The following is a 21,041-nucleotide window of genomic DNA, read 5'->3' as shown; positions in this document are numbered from 1 at the left end:
ACCAGGACGCGGGAGTAGGGGACACACACACACACACACACACACACACACCCCGGGGAGCGGGCGCCTCTCACCTGCCGGGCCCCGCGCTGGGAAGCGCTGATCTATCGCGTCGGTCCGTGTCAGCCCCGCTCCGGGCCTCGCGTACGGCCACAGCTCCCGCGCTGCTGCCGTTACCTAATTCAAATCGGTCCCGAGCGCCCTGAGCAGTCTCGCGAGGATTCCGGTCGGAGAGCGAAAAGCAGGAAGGGGGAGGAGGCACTAGCAAAAACAGCCGGGGGAGGGCGGGCGACCGAGTAGTCGTAGGAACAGCCGGGAGAGTTCGGACTAGCGAGCCGTGTAGTAGTGGGAACAGCCGAGGGGGGTTGTGCAGTCGTAGGAACAGCCGGGAGCGCGTGAGCTGCCCAGGAATTCGGAACAGCTGGGGGAGGGAGTTTAGTAGTAGGAACAGCCAGGAGATGTCGAGTCTGGCGGTAGGGGGAGGTACAGTCGTAGGAACAGCCGCCTGGGCGGGGAGCAGTGTGGACAGCGGACTGGTGGGGCTGCAGCTAGGTTTGACACAGCCGATGGGCACGGCAGGCGGTGCGCTGGTTTCTAGTGAACGAGGAGCCGCCGTGCCCCTCTGGCGGCATAGGCGCGGCTGGAACGAAGGGTGTGCGGGGTGCTGCCTCACCCCCGGGCTTGAAGTGGTTTTTCCAGCAAAGTTTGGATGGGATCAATGGATTTCAGCACTCCCATTATAAAAACGGTGCCACACCCCTACCACTTGGTGCAGATTGCCAAAGCTGCCAGTGGGGACGGGGGGACCACAGTAATCATGTTTGTTACATCTGGACACTGGTGAGTGCCCTGAGCGGTGCCTTAAACCAGGCATGGGGAATCTACAGCTCACGGGCCAGATCCGACCCATTGCTTAATTTCATCCGGACCACAGCAAGTCTTGGCGCCACAGGCCAAGAGCCCTGAGCCTCGGCGCTCCCCTGCAGGATTGGAGCCGCGAGTGCCAGCTCGCCCCAGTTTAAAAGGCTGTTTAAAAGTCCAGTCGGCGGCGCAGCGGAGCTAAGGCAGGCTCCCTGCCTGCCCTGGCTCTGCGCAGCTCCAAGAGCTCCTCAACTCTATAGGCAAACTATTCAAATAAAGTGAATTTAGAGTGTTCACAACTGCAGGCTGCAAACTTTTTAGAATCCTTACCAAAACATCCTCATGTTTGGCACAGTCCGTTAGGCATCTGCAGAGCTGAAGGATGGTAGGTGCTAACTGAAGGTTGTTTGATGAACAGTTCCATTTCTTCCAAAGCGTGGATGTTTTCTTTGTGTAACCTTTACTTTGAGTTTCCAGACTAATATTTGTGTTTTACTGAGCTCCTTAATATTCCAAGGGGAGGGTTTCTCCATATGTAATAAAGACTTTCTCCAAAAGTTTAATTTGAAATTAATAAAATACTGTATTTTTTGGAGGTAACATTAAAAGACTGAATTTGAACTAGCTCAATCTCCAGAGACTATACGAAAAGGCAGGCTCCCCATCCTAGAGAACCCTTTATAAATATTTTGTTTCTTTACCTTTCTTTTTATCCTTGGCGGAAAGCAGGTCCTACAGAGGACACATTTGTCATCTCACTTATCCTATCTCTTCTTCCTTCACTGTTTCCTTTTTCTTTCATTTGATTTTACAACTTACCTGCTATCTCTGCACTGAGAGACATGTGGGGAAAGAATTTAAAATGGAACAATGTGAATTTGTAAAAGAAGGCCTGGATCCACAAAGGAACTTAGGTGCCTAAACCCCAGATTTAGGCACCAGTGTAATCCACAAAACCTCTGCTTGTCTGTCACCTAACCCCGTAGACACCTAAACTCACTCAGCACCAAAGTTTTTGTAATAAGAGTTCCCTACACACCTAAGGTTCTGCTTCTGGGCATGCACATTGCAGCCTCATGATAGACACCCAGATGCCTATCTCCCACATAAGCCACAGAACGATTGAACCATGGGAAGATATATATTAATTAGCTTGCCTTTCTTCCCTGTGGGCCTGATCCAGTAGGTGTGCTCGGAGGCTTCCTAACCTCTTACAAAATGCCTGGGGGAGTAGAGAAAGGAAGAAATGCTCCCTTATAACCTGTGCCCCAGTGGTTAGGGTACAAGCTCAGGATGTAGCAGGCTACAGGGTTCCCCCTTGCCTGATGAAGTAAAGGTATTTGAACATGGCTCAGTCATCTTACAAGTGAATGTTCTACCCACTGGACTACAGCATCATTCTTTTTCTGGCCCAATTAATATTTGATTAGTTAATCATTTAATTAAAGTGGAACAACTTCAATAGGAGACACTAAGGAAAACCTACATCAGACTATCTTATAGGGCAGTGATTAGAGCACCCACCTGAGAGGTGGCAGTTCCCTATTCAAATATCTTCCCTTCATCTAACAGAGGGGAGACATGAACTGGTAGTGTCTGTGACCTAATTGAGTACTGTAGGTGCTGGGCTAAAGGCTGTAAGACTTCCCCTAGCCATCACCTCTTTTATGTGGAACTATGTGGGTTCTGAGCACATCTACCAGATTGAGCCCTCCAGGGAAGACAGACAGGCAGGTGAACATCTATCTTTTCCTCCCACTTTGCACAGGTATAAATGACTATACAATATCAGAACAGTGGAGAATCTGAGAAGGTTCGCAAAGAGTCAGAGTCACAAAAATTGTAGAAAAGGATATGTAATCATGGAGACCGAGAACACTAGGAACTTAAATTTACTGTACATTCATGCAGAGTTTTGGGGGATGTTTTAATATCTACTTACCGCTATGTATAGGGTTGCACATTTAGGAAGGAGAAATTCTAGGCCATCATATAGGAGAAATTATAGTATTTTGTGTAATTACTCTGGCCTGAGTTTCAAATGTTCTCCTCTTCATCATACAATTGCATTCAAATTGGTCAACTTCAATCAGGAAATGAATAGTATTTTTTAACTTACTCCCAAAAGTATTGCACTGAAACCCAAAATATGTTGTGGTTTGCAAACTTAATCTTCCCCAAATAATGCTCTTTTTATCCCCTCTAGCAATGATACAGTGTATATAGAAAAAGGATCGAATATATATCCAAAATATCTTCCCAGAAGAGTAACACTTACTTCTGTCTTTCCAAGAGAATGAGAAAATCATTCAGACAAACATATAAAACATGACCACCAGGGGTCAGTCTTGTTTCAGTTTTGGGTCAAAGTAATGTTTTTGAGGCAAGATACCATTTTTTTATCTGCAAAAATAATAAAACAATTTTATCTTTTCAGCTGTGTTCAAGGATTATGGTGAGTGTGATCTACATGTTGGGAACTAAGGGAAACAGCCCCAGGGTCACAAGGACCTTTAATATATTGGCAGAAAAACAGGCATATGGGTTTTTTTTCCTTATACACTGTACTACAACATAATGGGTTGTTGGATGATGTATTAAAAACAGATACCTGATTCTTTAAGTAGAGTAGCCAAAAATTCTTATCAAATTTTCAGGCCTAATGTTTTGGCCTGATACTACATTGCTAATCTAGGGAGAAAACAATAGCAATCCTAGAGTAATACACGGTGGCTGTGCAATAATTACTTCTCATACCTTAAGCAACACTTTTAAAAACAAAATACTGGATGAAACCAATACTGTGCTAGGGAAGCAGTCACTTTACAAAAATATCTATCATTACACACAAATCCTCCACAAGATTAGTACTTGTTGGGTCTTCATTTTCTAAGGAATTGACTGGAACCACTAAAATAATGATCCTTTAAAAAGCATTAGGAATATATACTTAACAATAGAGCACCCTGAACTTTCAGGAATGAAGTGGTGTAAATATTATCCCATTAGATATTTACCCATAAAAATTAAATTGTCCTTCGTTTTCCATTAAAGGAGTGTGCAAAAAAAATTGCCAGTTTTCAGTGCTTTTTGGTGCTCTAGTAACACAAAAGAGATATGGTTGTTTTTTAATTAAACTATAGAGGTCTTTCAAAGCTAGAGTGTGGACTAAATTATTTTTGATAGTCACACGTTGGCAACGCTGTTATGCTAGCTTGCATCTCAAGAAAAGTGTACATGTGAGTTTGAGGTCTTTCTACACATAATATTCTCTAACCTAGGGGAAATCACACTGGATTTTGAGCCAGGATATTAAGAACATAAGAACGTCCATACTTGGTTAGACCAAAGGTCCATCCAGCCCAGTATCCTGTCTACCGACAGTGACCAATGCCAGGTGTCCCAGAGGGAGTGAACCTAACAGGTAATGATCAAGTGATCTCTCTTCTGCCATCCATCTCCACCCTCTGACAAACAGAGGCTAAGGACACCATTCCTTACCCATCCTGGCTAATAGCCATTAATGGACTTAACCTCCATGAATTTATCTAGTTCTCTTTTAAACCCTGTTATAGTCCTAGCCTTCACAACCTCCTCAGGCAAGGAGTTTCACAGGTGGACTGTGTGCTGTGTGAAGAACTATTGAGTTGTAGGTTCACCTCTTCCACAGAGTGATGGTAATATTTCTGCTAGGTCTTATATTCCTACTAGGAAAGATAACTCAGATCTCTAATAGGACAACCAGAAGCCTCATCTCCTTAGCCACTACGTCATTCAGAATAAATATGCCCCAGGAATCCTGATATTTCATTAACAGATTTGTACTGTAACCCATTGGCACAGGGTCCCAGGTGCTGTCAATCCAAGCCTTGGTCCACATAGAGGCTAACAGCCTACTTCTGCTACAAGTTAGTTCTTTAGCTCAAGTAGAGCTCTCTGCTGTGTATATGAAGATGCTAATAAATCATGCTGATAACTATATTGGAAAAAACAGTATGCGATCATAGAAGCATGGATGTAGTGCTGGATGGGGCTTTGAGAAGCCATCATGTAATTAAAGACAGTATCATAATGCATGTTCACAAGGGGGCTGAATTAGACAACCTTATCTCTTGTATTTCCTGACTTTTAAGTACTTTAAGAAGAGTTGGAACCTTTAGATCTAGCACATAGACCGGGGTGGGCAAACTCCAGCCTCCAGGCCACATGTGGCCCATCAGACCATTTAATCCGGCCCTGAGCTCCCACCGGGAAGCGGGGTCGGGGGCTTGCACCACTCCACGTGGCTCCCAGCAAGCAGCTGGCATGACCCCCCCCTCCAGCTCGACCCCCCTCTGGCTCCTACGTAGTATGCAGAGGTGTGGCCAAGGAGCTCTGCACGCCTCCCCATCCACAGGCATCACCCCGTCCCCAGGCACAGCCCCCGCAGCTCCCATTGGCCCAAATGGTTGAAGTTCGACAGTTATGAAAACTGAAAACAGTTGCAATGGGAAGTGTCAGGAAACTATAGTAACAGACCTCATTGCCAACTGTACCTATAACAAACCCTCTTCTGTTAGCATTTATTGGAGATCTGGATGTGTCAGGTCAGTGGTGGGCACCAGCTAAAGGGGGGCCACGTGACCCCCCGCGTGACTCCTCCCCACCCCCAGCCCGGGACCCCCACTCTCTTCCCATCCCCTCCCCATGATCCATCCCATGTTACCTGTGGGGGGAGGGGGCTCTGTCCTCCTCCTGCTGCGCCGGAGACTTCTGAACTGCAGGGCTCTGCAGAACCGCAGCAGGGAAAGGTGCAGAATGTGGGGCCACTGTGTGGCCCCATGCTGGCAGCTCCTCCGGCGTGACTGTACCACACCACCCCCGCCCCCAGCCCTGTCTTCCGGTGGGGCTGCTGTACAGACCCCAGACAGGAGACGCAGCTGTGTGGAAGGGCTGGGGGTGGAGCTGGTATAGCTGCGCTGGAGGAACTGCTGGAATTGGGCCACCCAGCGGCCCCATGTTCTGCTCCTCCTGTCTCTTTCCGGTACAGAGTACCAGCTATAAATATCTTACTGGTTTGGCGTACCATACTGTACTGCTGTACTTGCATCACTGGTCAGGGTGTATCTAGTGGACTATGGTGCCTCTTATCTGTAGGTCACCAGTCTGAATCCAGCATAATACTGTAAAGATTGAAGTTGTTCCTATTCGATCTAATAGATGTTCAGTGGCCTCTATATGAGATTAGTTTGGTAGGCCTCACTTCTAGCTCTCACATGACAAATTTACCACCACAGTTTGCACTAAGTGGCAGACTCGGCAGAGAGGCCAAGAATTGTGCAGACTGTGGAGACACTGAACTATCTTTGTTACCCCTCGTGGTTTGGGTAGAACTATGCTGGCAGGCAGAACAGTGTATGGCAAGCTTGCCAAAGCACTACCCTGTAGATAACCCGCAAACTTCATTTACTAGAGCTCTTAAACTGATAACTTTCACTGAAACTGAATCACACACAGTTATAATGGAAGTTTATGGTTATATGCCAATATGTAAATTAGCTAATTAAATAACTTGCATGAAATGTCACTCATGGAGCTGCGCAAAGCTTGGTAGTTATATCCTTAGGGGAAAGCAGAGGTTAGGGCACAGGTGAAGTGAATGGCAGCACAGTTTCTGAGGAAGTCATGCTGCCAAGAGGAGCAGGTCAGGGAGACATGCAGCAAGGCCAGTTCTCCCTACTGATACTCTGGAATCCATCTGTTCAGATCCTTTGATCCCCTCAGCTCTGCTGGGTCTGCAGTATTTGAAGACTGCATCACCTGCCCCCTACTGACAAGTCCAGATTTCCCCTACCCAGAGAAATGTTCCTCAAACTTGGTGACTTCACTTAGTTTCACAGAGCTTTCAGATTACTTTTTCCCTCCAGAGGGCTTTTCTGTAGGATGGGAATATTAGCCTCTGAATTTTTTATGTTCCAAAAAGGTATTTTGGTGACAAAGTAAATTTAAATAAAGATCAGATATGACAATGATTACTTGGATTGCAGTAGCACCCAAAGATCCCAGCAGGGATAGAAGAGGAAGATACAGTCCCTGATTTGAGGAGTTTGCAGTCCATTTTACTGATAATTTAATTAAGATGAAACAAAATGTTTCAAGAACAAAAGTGACTAGCCTATCTGCTCTTCAGGTTTTCAATAGCATTGGACTAAAAAAACTGTAAAACAATCTGGTCTAGCGTTTCAATCCAATTTTGCCCTCAGCTACACAAGCACCAATCCCACTAACTTTAATGGGATTGGCACCCATGTAAATTGATGAAAGAATTGGGCTTTGTATTTATAGTCCTGTCTAAAAGACTCTCAAAACACTTCACAGTACATAAATTATACAAGACCATAAACACACACACATTAATGTAAGTGTTGTGGAGTGAATATCCTTTTTCCTAATTGTTGAATTAGGTGTGTAAAGCATTCATGTCTTTCATTAGCAGTTATTCCTAGAACATCTAAAAGAAGAAGCTCTTTGTATGTGGGTTTTTAGAACAGAGGTGGGTTGCTGGATTTAGGTCTCCGTTGAGCTAATGGGAAAGATCAGGCAGGAGGGCTTGATGCTTATGGATCAAACAATTAGTTTAATTATATTGATATTTGTTTGAATAATATGAAGGGATAGATATGTGATATACATGTTATAAAAGCCTGAATAAATACTGTTTCAATCCTCATGAAACTCTTAGCCAGAACCATAAAACTTGGCTAGTTTAAGATGGCAAGTATTTTATAATAATTTTACCCGTGTTTGCCAATCCTGATAGTATTGATTTAGAGTGTCTTTGAAAGATTTATTGCTATTGACTCACCAGTTATGGAGGAGTGTTTCTGACCTCTGAGTCACTCATATAGAATAAATGGGCAATATGACCAAGTGCTGTTATGTTAGCAGAACAGCTTGTCTCTGCTGTGTTACTGTTGTACAAGAATTCCAGATGAGAACTAGATAGGTTTACTTATTCTGCATGCAGGTTTTGTTCTGAGGAAAAAACATTTCAAAAATGTTTTGGAAGGGGAGGCCATATTTTGATGCCCTCCCTCCCCTAGAAGTAGCCAGGAGGTACTCAGACACAACAGTGATGAGGCCCAATCCAAAGTCCACCTAAGTCAATGGAAAGACTCCTGTTGACTTCCGTGAAATTTGGATCAGAACCTATATGGAGAAAACAAAATATGTACTCGTTAGGGTTGCCAACTTTGGTTGGATGAATTCCTGAAGGTTTCATCACATGACATTATCTTTAATTAAAGATTAATCTTTAATTTCTGGAGACTACAGGACAATCCTAGAGGGTTGGCAACCTTAGTACTGTTACAGATGTACTATATATACAAGTTTAACAAGAATGACTGATTTTTATTTGAGCTGAATGCCTGATTACACAATATGTGCTCAGTCCTACACTATTGAAGCAAAAGGAAGATCACTTCTAACAAAAAGGATGGGCTAACATTTTTCCAGTTAGAAACTTGAGCAATGATTTTTCTAATACACTGAAGATTAGGCTTCTTGCAACAACCAACATCAGTATGCCTAATATTAAGAAACAATACTATTGTTATTTTGAAGTGTAACAGAATAAATGTTGAACTTTGTTTAGTTGAAATTTATTTATAAAATAAATGTGTGGGGAAAAAAAGTCATATGCATATTTAACGTTCTTAAATATTGGTAGAGCACTTGCCCATATAACTCACCACCTATGCTCCCAGGGATCTCTGTCTTCTCCCTGCTTTTTCACTTACCGGGGGCTGCCTTTTCTTCTACTCTTCACTCACACTCCACCCACTAACTTCTAATCCCCCTGGGCGAGGTCTCCCCTTCCCCACCACCCACTAACTGCGGCTCCTGGTGTCTCCCCCCTAGTCTCTGGGGGAGTGAAGAGGTTGAGACTCTTGCAGGGAGAAGGAGCAGCACAGCATCCCCTGAAGGCAGGCACAGCCACCTGGGAGATGCAGGAGTCCCTGACTACCAGGGACTTTGGAATCTTTTGCACTGGCTGAAGTTCAGAGGATGCTCTCTCTAAAGCCTGGGGTCTGGAGTGTCTTTCCCTGTTTGCCTTTTCATCCTTCTCTCTTTCCTTCTCCTTGCGTTTCTTCTGACTTCTCCCGATTTTTCTTCTTCCTTCCCTCTCCCCACCTCCTTTTTTACAATACTTCCCGTTGCTTTTGTAGCATTATCCCCTTACCTTATCTTCACTCCTTACCGGCCCTTTCCTCCTCTCCCCCTTCTCAATCATTTCCCCTTCCTAGCATAGTTAACCTTTTGTGCCACTTTGTGTTTCTTTCACACCCCTCTTTCCCATGCCTCTTCTGCAGTCTCCTTTAGACTCTGAAGCCTAAACGCCCTGCACGGGAGCCAGGGTTGCAGATGGAGAGAAAAGGACCTGGAACCTAGGAACTGTGCCTCCCCGCAGCCTCCAGTGTGTAGAGAGTTTCTACACTTGATGCACCAAAGGAAAACTGATCAATTCTGCGTAATAAGCAGAGCGATTGCCAGGGTCCTTCCCACCCAAACTTGCTCAACTTTCTCCCTACATGCTCCCTGGCTGGAAGGGGCTGCTCCAGTCCACGTGGGAGTGGAGGTGCAAAGGGAAACTGACAAGATTCGCTAAGTACTTCGCTTTGCTGATGCTCCATGGAGATGAACCGTAAAACAACAGAGCCTTCAACAAGGTGCCAAAGGCACTCGCCCGTGCCCCCTGCCATCCCCAAGCAAGTCTGCAGACCGCCTCTGTAATCTATCTCCAGCAACGCCTGTGTTGCTGGCTGTAAGGCTGGCTCAGCGTCTCCTCTGGGGAATTTGTAGCATCCAGCCATTGGCATCTTCTCGTGGCGGAAGCTCAACCATTTGGAGAGAAAGAATCATAAAAAAAAAAAAAAAAAAACCCGAGCAGGAGGAGCACATGTTGTCTGCCTGCTCCTCGCTTGGGTGTTCTGCTGAAGCACCGGGACATCTGCATAGACAGGAGGGGGGCAGCTGCTCTGGCTGCCCTGTTTAGGGGCTGAAGTTCCTCTAGTGCTACTGGACTGTGTGTGCGCAACACACGGGGGGGTGGGAGGGGGGAGGATTGGTAGTGCCAGAATTGCAGTACAGTACTTAGAGCAAACACACACACACCCCTACATCTGGTTTTACAGAGAGATTAAAATATTTCATGTCTGATGGCCTCTGGCATAAACAAGATTCATCAGCCCGGGACTTGCAATGAAGCTAAAGCCGCTCACTGCATCTCGACAGAGGAATGCAACCAGGAACTCCACCTAAAAATGTGCAAGAAGATTGCCCAGCTCACCAAGGTAAATCTTGCTGTTCATTCAGCGCCTTTCGGGCGAGGGGGTCGGGGGTGGCTGCTTGGAAATTTCCTCTCGTGATGACCCCCTCCCCCCTCCAAAAAAAAAGAGAGAGGAAGGATGTTTAGCTTATCTCATAAGGCAATACCTGGGGGATCTATGTGCAGAAACTTCATTTCAAAACGCTTTCCCTCGGGGTGCTAGAAATCAACCTCACTAGATTGCTTGTTGCCTCTGCGGCTAACGTTCAAGTCGCGGCGCACAGCATGCCCTAATTATAACAACGAGGAGAGAGCTGTAACTCTCTGAAGTTACGTCGGGTAGACTGGAGGATATTATCCGGCTTTTATCTTAAGTCTTTAAAGATCAGAGTTTGTTTGCCTTTTACTGGTTCTGAAGTAATACTGCCTACAAGTCTAATAACTTTGCTGTGTGGAATGCAATACAGCTTATAGCATATGGTGCATAGCTACATGTATCAGGTATGTTTGCGACAATAAAAATAGATTCAATTACCTTAGCAAAGGATAGGTACTGGGAGTCAGAGTGGACTAAAGTCACTAAACTACCTCACTGGGCGCTTACAGTAGAGCCTGTCAGTTAATCCTGAGTTACACAGTGGTTTAACCTGGCTACTTCCTACAGCATGTAAAAGTTTTTAAAAAGCCCCAAACCCTGTAGCAGTAGTAACTGTCCTTCAAGCTATTTGTACTCTGCATTGTGTCAATGAAAGAGAAAAAAAAAAACTACTTCCAGCCCAGGTTTATGTGCTCTATTTCTACATATTATGCAAACTCAACACAATCCATGGAAACATGACTGCATATGGTCCATTAATCTATCTAATAACCTCCACTCCCTTCATTATTAATTAAAAAGTACTAACTTCGGTTTAAATTGCCACAAATACGGTATGAACATAAAACAGTAGGAAATCATTAAAATATAAATGTTCACTGGGCAGGGATACTGTATTTTGCTACCGGTGACTTCTTCAGTCATCCCTAAATAATGACAAATATGGAGTGTGTGTTGTATGTATGCCGTCCACACAGATATACACAAGTGTTTTGTGTTTGTGCATGTGTATAGTAATGGTTATTTCTACTTATTTTATATACACACATGAATGCACATTTTTGCACATGAATGCACATTTTGATCCTATAGTAAACTTGTCCACATATCTGTAGCATTTCATTACTTAGGAGGTTCTCAGACACAACAGGGATGAGGCCCATATAAGTACCTAGAAATAATCAGTGTGTAAGGTTATGACTTGTTTAATCATGTTCATTTTTTATTTATCCCTGACATTGCTGCTCCTTTGCCCCACAACTACGCATGCACAAAAGGTGACTGGAAGATTAATTTAAATGGCTCCTCATTTTCTACCTACTAGTTCAGCCACCATCATTGGTCCACTTTATCTTTGGCTGAAGACTCAGAATAGCAGCAACCTCTTACACTTACTCTAGTTTCTGTTCCATGGCACACCCCACAGGGTGTACTGAAGTAGTTGATCCATAAGGATCACATTCAAAAGCTAATTTTCAAGTTCTTTTCATTTTTTCAATTTGAAAAACAATAGTAAGGTTATTACATAGTTTTATTTTTAAAAAGTGAGACTTGATTGTTTACAGCACCAGGAGTTCATAGGATCACCAACTCAACCTTTCAGATGATCCTGCCAGATCAGACCTGAGGCATATTTGTTCAGCAGAGTGGCGAAACATACTGTTGAAACTCTCTGTGGATAAAAAGAGGTTTTCATTCTCTAAGGCTTTCAGCACAATGCCTTCCACAAGCATTTAAGTCATATGAAAATTTTGCTTTAAAGCATCTTTAATTCCAAATAAATGTTGAGAGAAAATCTTTTATTCTGTCCCAAAATACAGCAACGGTATTTTGTAAAGTTTCTCTCTGGATTAGGAAAAATAAATCTGGTTCTTTTCTGATTCATTGTGGGTAAAAATTCACCTGAGTGCAAATTCCTTCCTGCCACTGAAGTTCTTAGCCAGTGATATGTGAGGCTTTTCAGAGCTCTTTGTTAGAATTCCACCACTGCATTCATGGGAAGGTTGGGATGATTTCTTTGCCTTTGATGGGATTCATCCTCTGGATACTGCTACATCATCTAAAACTGAGATGATTTATCCCTAAAGCTCATAAAAATACATCTGAAGAGTAAATTCATACAATTATAGGATGTGGCCCTTATGCACTTTTTTTTATTGCAATGAGATACTTATTAAGGCTATACCTATGCAAAGATTATGGCAGGGATTGGGCTGAAGTCTCTTGCCATTTTGTTTTTTAAATTCTTGACACAGCAATGTTAAATTAAATAAACACAACAAAACCCTAGAAGGCTTCATAAAAGGTCCAATTTTTCAAAAAGTGGCCTCAGAATTTCAGCAGGCAACATCTCACATGCAATTCAGAGCCCAGAGTGAGGCCAGCTGAAAATGTTGGCTTCTGTTTGGAAAATCTGTCTAAGTAGGTCAGATTTTGGCCTAGCAAGTAAAAAGATGCCCCTTTGACTGGTCCTCTTCTCCTGGCCAAATTCCAGTGTGGAAAATTACATTACGGTAAATTCCTCCTTTCAATTTCAACTGGATATAGTATTCATCTCCACCTCTAACCTGAAACTAATGTATAATGTTGCTATATGTGGTTAAAGAGCTGCCACCTTCCACCCCAGGGGTGTCAGTATTTCAGTGATGGGGAGGGGGTGTATTGGGGTTGCAGCCCCACTTCCAGCTCTTCCATAACCTAAGAGGTTCTGGCTGAACATTTTCTCACATCTCCTGATTCATGTGCACCCCATCCATGGCCCCACAAAGTCTCAGGACCTCTTCGCCAACATCTTCCTGGCACTGGCAAAAATGGCCATCTATCACATGAGGAGGAGGAAGCTAGAGAGGGGGTTTCTCTGACTTTAGGGATTATTTCCAGTCCCTCATCCAATCATGTCTCCAGGCAGATTTCCTCTAGGCAGTGTCCACTGATGCCTGAGACACCTTTGAGGAGCAGTGGACATGGTCTAGGGTTCTCTGCTCAGTGTCCCCTTCAGGCTCCCTCATTTTTAACCTTGTACCTCACTCCAGTTTCTGTTTTTTTCTTTCATTGTCCCACATACCGGTATTAACTTGTGGACTGGGCCTAGTGGTTCATCTCCCCCTTAGTTGAGGGGATGGGCCTTTAATCTTGTGGGGAGGCCCTAGACCCGCCTGTCTACAAATAGTATCACTGCTAATTCTGCTCACAAGGAGGGAGATGATGGCATAGCTTTTCTACTTTCAGCCAAGTGCATTTTTGCATGGAAGGGGCTGAGGTTGCCAGTATGTACGTAGCTTGTAAAGCATAGAAAAGCCTTTGGGATGAAAGGTGCAATATAAATGTCAGATAGTATTAGCAGCGGTTATTAATAACTATCTGTAAGTAATGTAAGAGAACATCAGTTTGGCTGTGGGAAGATGACTAATTTCATTTTAAATACTGCATAATAGAGTTGTATGAGTTTGAAGTACCAGAATCCAAAGAGTTCACAAGCCAGCCCTGCTTATGGCATGAACGGAGCAAGTGACTAAATAGAGCTTCACTGTAGAAAATATATTCATATCTTGGTACAGAAAGCTGTAGATTGATTTGCTTCTCACAAAAAAAAAAAATCATTGTTTTCAATACATCAGTCCCATCAAATTTTAAACAACCAGTAACCACAAGTACTTTCTCACTACTTGAGAGTTTAGCTGGACCTCCAGCTTCCTATGCTTGATATATGCCTATGATGTGAAGAAGTCTCTTTGTTAATACAACACTGACAGGGTGGCAAACCTCACATTGATACCAATTCTCATATTTTTTTGGCGTATCTGATGTTGTTCCAGCTCCTGGATCATGTGAGAATCTCTATTATTTTTTTTTTTTAATTAAAATTAAGTTTCTAGTTGTATTGGTTCCAGAGCGAAGCTTAAAAACATGAACCCTAAAGTTTCAAAAATTTTGGTTGGTTGTTTTTAAAATCATGAGATTGTTTTTGCTAAAACTCAATATTTTGGGGGAGTTTGACTCGGGACCTAAGAATCCTTGGTGTTGGCAATACTATGTATGTACACCGATATTTGTGTAAAGTATTCCTAGTGGGTGTTTGGATGCCTCAGATTTGTGTCCTAGAAAGGGAAGGTAGAAAAACAAACACTTGCTCAATGGATTTTTATTAAGTCTGTATAAAACTTTCATAATGAAATCCATGCAAACCTGAAATTTGAGCCCAGTTTGCCAAAATCACAAACCTTGCGGCAAACTACATCCAAGTTTCAAGTGGACCTTGGGACCTGGGGAGATCTGTGGGGTTGGTGGAAACTCGGTAACCTAAAACAAGATAAAATTAGCAGTTTCAGCTGATTTTTTTCTTTGAGTTTGAGTTCTGAAAACAAAACACTGGGCATGTGAACTCACGAAGTCCATGTTGTAAAATGGAAACTGCCAAATTTAACACAGTTGTAGTTGTGCTTGACTGATACAAAGACCACTTCTGCTCTCAGATACATACCTATGCAACCCCAATGGATTCAAATCAATAGGGATTTAAAATCAGTGGACTTTCATGTCTGGAGCTGAGTGCGGAATTTGGTCAACTATGTATTAGTAATTAAACTTAGCTTTCTGTATTGGACCCAACCTAGTGAGAATAATACTACAGCCCTGACTTACTGTCTGTATTGTGCTTGCCAACTCTTTGTATTTCTGTTCTGTATCACAATAACATTCAACTTAGAATGAAATGGCAATTTTAATTAAAAACTTTGGGCCCAATCCTGAGAAGTACGGAGTACTCACAGCTCTGTAATTAACTGCAATTGACTACAAGAGGCGTTGCAGGTGCTCAGCACTTCTCAGGATTGTCCCTTTTATTTAAGACACTTGAGAAATACAAATGAGCTTTCAGAGAACAGCAATGAGGAAAATGGATCAACTTTTATTTAAAAGGAGATTCTGACATGGCTGGCAAGAACTAGACATTCTACAGATATTCATTATATGCAAACTTCTCCTTGCAGCCATACCAGTGGGTCTCAGTCTATTCCAGATTTTAGTCTCTTGAGCAGAGCCTGGCATGCATAAGATATCCTACTAAAATATGTAATGATATTATCAGGTAAGTAAAAAGCCATTAGTGAGGTGAGTGCCAGCCCAGTGCTTTAACCACAACACGGTCTTTTCATCCTTCTGCTCTATTTTCCCAGGGTTGAACTCCTGGAGGCTGATGGCAGAATATTCTCAGTTGGGGTTGTTTGCCCCTCTGGAACTCATTTCCCCCAGGGATCCATCTGACCTTGTGTGTCTAGTGATTGTTAGCCATCTGTGCAACATGTACATTGTTTTTTGTTTGGCTGTTCAGTTACATGGACTGTGTTAGTCAGTAGAGAAAATTGGCTTAGGGGAATGTTATGTGTGTTGAAATCAGTGGGACTACTAGTCACATGCTTAAATGTAAGGACATGCTTAAGTGCCTTTCTGAATGGGGGCCTTACTTTGCTTAAGCACTCGCTTCATTGGCATCCTACATCAGTTAAAAAAGGAGTCTTAGGGTGTGTCTGTACTACAAGTATTAGTGACACAGCTGCAGTGAATCCATGGGCAGTGGTTGGACTCCTCCTTAGGGGAGGCTAGCCCTCTGGCTCCGCCCCTTCCATCTGAGGCCCCATCCCTCTGCCTGCCAGAGCCCCGAATGCCACCCAGCCCAGCAGCTGGAGTCCCGAGCTCCCACCCACACCTCCTGCCCACAGCCGGAGGAGCTCCGGGCCAGCCCCAGCTGCCGAATGGGAAATACATTGCGCCGTGTCTCCCCACCCGAGACCCTGAGCTACCCAACAGGAAACCCAGGAAGCTGAGGAGAAGATACTGCCTTCTCAGCCGCCCAGGAACCTGCATGGTGCATAATAATAAGCAAAAATTTCCTCCGGCAGAAGCCCACTCCTAGCCCGTGCAAACCGCAAAAACCCGCAACCCAGCGTCCGGAGGCAATGACTGCGCCAGGAGAAGTTTAGCCTCCCGTGGTCTATTATACCGGCCACCTATGGCAGCGATGAAGCTATGCTGCTGTAGCTCTGTACTGTAGACACCTACAGCAATTGGAAGGGGTCTTTTAGGGCTGTCAAGCAATTCAAAATATTAATAGCAATTAATCACGTGATTAAAAAAATTAATCGCAATTAATCGCACTGTTAAACAATAATAGAATACCATTTATTTAAATATTTTGGATGTTTTCTACATTTTCAAATATATTGATTTCAACTACAACACAAAATACAAAGTGTACAGTGCTCACTTTATATTTATTTCTATTACGAATACTTGCACTGTAAAAAAACAAAAGAAATTGTATCTTTCAATTCACCTAATACATGTACTGTAGTGTAATCTCTTTATCATGAAAGTTGAACTTACAAATGTAGAATTATGTACAAAAAAACCTGCATTCAAAAATAAAACAATGTAAAATGTTAGAGCCTACAAGTCCACTCAGTCCTATTTCTTATTCAGCTAATCACTCACACAAACAAGTTTGTTTACATTTGCAAGAGATAACACTGCCTGCTTCGTGTTTATAATGTCACCTGAAAGTAAGAACAGACATTCACATGGCACTGTTGTAGCCGGTGTCACAAGATATTTATGTGCCAAGTGTGCTAAAGATTCATATGTCCCTTCATGCTTCAACCATCTTTCCAGAGGGCATGTGTCCATACTGATGACGGGTTCTGCTTGATAACGATCCAGAGCAGGGCAGACTGATGCATGTTCATTTTCATTATCTGAGTCAGATGCCACCAGCAGAAAGTTGATTTTCATTTTTGGTGGTTTGGGTTCTGTAGTTTCTGCATCAGAGTGTTGATCTTTTAAGACTACTGACAGCGTGCTCCACAGCTTCTCCCTTTCAGATTTTGGAAGGCACTTCAGATTCTTATACCTTGGCTCGAGTGCTGTAGCTATCTTTGGAAATCTCACATTGGTACCTTCTTTCCATTTTGTCAAATCTGCAGTGAAAGTGTTCTTAAAATGAACTTGTGCTGGGTCATCATACGAGACTGCTATAACATGAAATATATGGCAGAATGTGGGTAAAACAGAGCAGGAGATATACAATTCTCCCCCAAGGAGTTTTGTCACAAATTTAATTAACACATTTTTTTTAACGAGCATCATCAGCATTGAAGCATGTTCTCTGGAATGGTGGCTGAAGCATGAAGAAGCATATGAATGTTTAGCATATCTGGCACATAAATACCTTGCAATGTCAGCTACAAAAGTGCCATGCGAACACTTGTTCTCACTTTCTGGTGACATTGTAAATAAGAAGCGGGCAGCATTATCTCCTGCAATGTAAACAAACTTGTTTGTCTGAGCAATTGGCTGAACAAGAAGTAGGACTGAGTGGACTTGTAAGCTCTAAAGTTTTACATTGTGTTGTTTTTGAGTGCAGTTATGTAACTAAAAAAAATCTGTAAATTGCACCTTTCACGATAAAGATATCGCACTATAGTACTTGTATGAGGTGAATTGAGAAATACTATTTCTTTTGTTTATCATTTTTACAGTGCAAATATTTGTAATAAAAATAACAATATAAAGTGATCACTGTACACTTTGTATTCTGTGTTGTACTTGAAATAAAAATATTTGAAAATGTAGAAATATATCCAGAAATATTTAATAAATGTCATTTGGTATTCTATTGTTTAATAGTGTGATTAAAACTGCAATTAATTTTTTTAATTGCAATTAATTTTTGAGTTAATCATATGAGTTACCTGCAATGAATCGACAGCCCTAGTTTTTTCCTATCACTGTAGTACAGTGGTTTTCAAACTTTTTGTATTGGTGACCCCTTTCACACAGCAAGCCTCTGACTGTGCCACCTCTATAAATTAAAAATGGGGGGGTTAATTTAATTTAATAGGGGCTTGTGAATGTCAGCCCCGCCGAAGAGACAGCTTGCGACCCTCTTGTAACCACCTTGCGACCACCTGAAGGGTCACGACCCCCAGTTTGAGAACCCCTGCTGTATTCTGCTGTAAATCCACCCCTCGAGAGGTGGGATAGGTAGGCCAACAGATGAATTCTTCTGTTGACCTAGATGCATCTACAGTGGGGGTTAGGTCGACTTAACTACATTGCACAGGTTATGAAGTTTTTCATGGCTCTGAGCAATGTAGCTAGGTCGACCTAAGTTTTAGGTGTAGCCTATGTGTTAGCCATCTAAGTTCTAGCTTCCTGGTAAAATGTAAGGCAGGTATAATTATTGATCTCAGCACTCCATAGAAGGGTTCAATATTCTACAGAAATGAGGCAGTGTGAGACTACATCTAAACAAGGATTATATTTTTAGAGCTATGATTTTTTTTTCTCATGGGCATACAGTATTGACACTGATCACCACATAGACAGGAAAAGTTAATCCCTTTCAAGGCATCTTAAAGGATCTCAAAGCCTTTTGCGAGCATTAAAGACTCAGGCTAGACTTTCCAAACTTAGATGCCTAAGGCACCCTCCCATCTCAATGGGAACCAAGAATGTAGGGAGGGATAGCTCAGTGGTTTGAGCATTGGCCTCCGAAACCCAGGCTTGTGAGTTCAATCCTTGAGGGGGCCACTTATGGATCTGGGGCAAAATCAGTACTTGGTCCTGCTAGTGAAGGCAGGGGGCTGGACTTGATGACCTTTCAAGGTCCCTTCCAGTTCTAGGATATCTCCATTAATGTAAGAGGCAAGGGAGCTAGGAATCCTTGGTCCCACTAAAAATCAGCCACTTAGGTTCCTAAATATGTAAGTGTCGTATTCTGGGGTGCAGTTCAGACCAGTGAGGCGTTGTGTCACCACTTCCCCTGTAATCCTGGGTGCCTCACAGTGCTCTGCTGCTGTAGCTCCCAACATGGACTGCTCTATACCAGCATGCAGGTCATACCCTGAGCATCTGTGTGCTAGACAGCCCTGGTTCAGCAGCTCTGACCCCAACAGCTCACTCTGTCTTCCATCTGCTTTGGTTACTACTTGCAGGGTGACTCCAACACATTCCCAGTCCCAAATGTTTCCAAAACCATGTGCTCTGCAATGTCCATCCCTCTCCTGGACCGTTCAGAGAAATAATATGTTTTGTTCGTTCCTTTAAAGACACCCAGACATATCACAGCTTATTAACTTAACTAGTATGAATACACTCCTCCCTATAAACATCACACTGATTTGGTTTATAATAAAATAAAACAAATGTATTAACATTAGGACATAGATTAAGTGATGCTAAGTAAGAGCAATAAAATTAGGAAGGGTTACAAGCAAATAAAAGTGAAAGTGCATCTAAAAGTCTAAAACTTAATCTAGCAAGACACACACGTTGTTCAAGATGGTTTCTCTCAGTCATTTTTCTTCCCAGCCACGGCTGGCTTTCCCTCAGTCAGGATCTTCCAGAATAGTACAAAGTGCTGGCTTCCCTTGTTTTTCTAGGTGAAAGGTCTTCCCTAAGCAGGTTCCTCACCTATATTCAGTTGCCAGAGACTTCGACATCTCCCCCTGCCCTTGGTTGAAGGACCCATTTTTCTCAGAGGGCAAGAGTACTGGTCTCTTGTCTGTCCATGATGGATGCCAAAGATGGCTTCTATCCTTGCTTATATCTCCCAAAGTTCAATGACCTTACTTCAGAAGGCAGGAAGCCCTCAGCTTTCTGAGTCCACCAGGAAGCTGACCTCATACGGTTCTTCTCTTCCTGTGGGCTTCTCATCCCCGCATTTGTAAATGGGGTTTTCATTGTTTTGATTCTACCATGCTGGATTTACATAGGAGATAGCTGCCCCATTCTTAATTGCACTGTTAAATAATAGAATACCAATTGAAATTTATTAAATATTTTGGGTGTTTTTCTGCATTTTCATATATATTGTATGCTTGTTGTAATTGAAATCAAAGTGTATATTATTTTTGCTTACAAATTATATTTGCACTGTACAAATGATAAACAAAAGAAATAGTATTTTTCAATTAACTTCATACAAGTACTTTAGTGCAATCCCTTTGTCATTAGAGTTCAACTTACAAATGTAGATTTTTTTTTTATTACATGACTGCCCTGAAAACAAACAACAATGTAAAACTTCAGAGCCTAAAAGTCCACTCAGTCCTACTTCTTGTTCAGGCAATCGCTAAGACAAACAAGTTTGTTTACATTTAAGGGAGATAAATGCCTGCTTCTTGTTTACAATGTCACCAGAAAGTGAGAACAGGCATTTGCATGGCACTTTTATAGCCGACATTGCAAGGTATTTACGTGCCAGATATGCTAAACATTCGTATGCCCCTTCATGCTTTGGCCACCATTCCAGAGGACATGCTTCCATGCTGATAATGCTCATTAAAAAAATAAGCGTTAATTAAATTTGTGACTGAATTCCTTGGGACAGAATTGTATGTTCCCTGCTCTGTTTTACTCGCATTCTGCCATATATTTCCTGTTAAAGCAGTCTCGGATGATGACCCAGCACATGTTTTTCATTTTAAGAACACTTTCACTGCAGATCTGACAAAACACAAAGAAGGTACCAATGTGAGATTCCTAAAGATAACCACAGCACTCGAGCCAAGGTTTAAGAATCTGAAGTGCCTTCAAAAATCTGAGAGGGACAAGGTGTGGAGCTTGCTTTCAGAAGTCTTAAAAGAGCAACACTCTGATGGAAACTACAGAACCCAAACCACCAAAAAAGAAAATCAACCTTCTGATGGTGGCATGTGACTCAGATAATGAAAATGAACATGCATTGGTCCGCACTGCTTTGGATTGTTATCGAGC

At 42.7% G+C, this 21,041-nt stretch overlaps 2 protein-coding genes across 4 annotated transcripts in view; one reads left to right on the top strand and one right to left on the bottom strand.

Moving 5' to 3' along the window:
- The window catches only part of NCAPG (non-SMC condensin I complex subunit G), a 38,551-nt gene extending 38,297 nt beyond the window's left edge, over positions 1–254 (bottom strand). Inside the window, exon 1 of the mRNA XM_054028853.1 lies at positions 75–254. The gene's annotated coding sequence lies outside the window, so the exon portion shown is untranslated. The remainder of the gene's footprint in view (positions 1–74) is intronic.
- Positions 255–10,008: 9,754 nt separating this feature from the next.
- The window catches only part of FAM184B (family with sequence similarity 184 member B), a 99,998-nt gene continuing 88,965 nt past the window's right edge, over positions 10,009–21,041 (top strand). For all 3 annotated transcript variants that reach the window (XM_054031185.1, XM_054031184.1, XM_054031183.1), the window contains exon 1: positions 10,009–10,196. In XM_054031185.1, the coding sequence (XP_053887160.1) occupies positions 10,062–10,196 (135 nt within the window). In that variant the 5' untranslated portion in view covers positions 10,009–10,061. The remainder of the gene's footprint in view (positions 10,197–21,041) is intronic.

Source organism: Malaclemys terrapin, chromosome 5, assembly GCF_027887155.1.
Source record: "Malaclemys terrapin pileata isolate rMalTer1 chromosome 5, rMalTer1.hap1, whole genome shotgun sequence".
Lineage (NCBI taxonomy): Eukaryota > Metazoa > Chordata > Testudines > Emydidae > Malaclemys > Malaclemys terrapin.
This window is presented reverse-complemented; position numbering and strand designations above follow the sequence as displayed.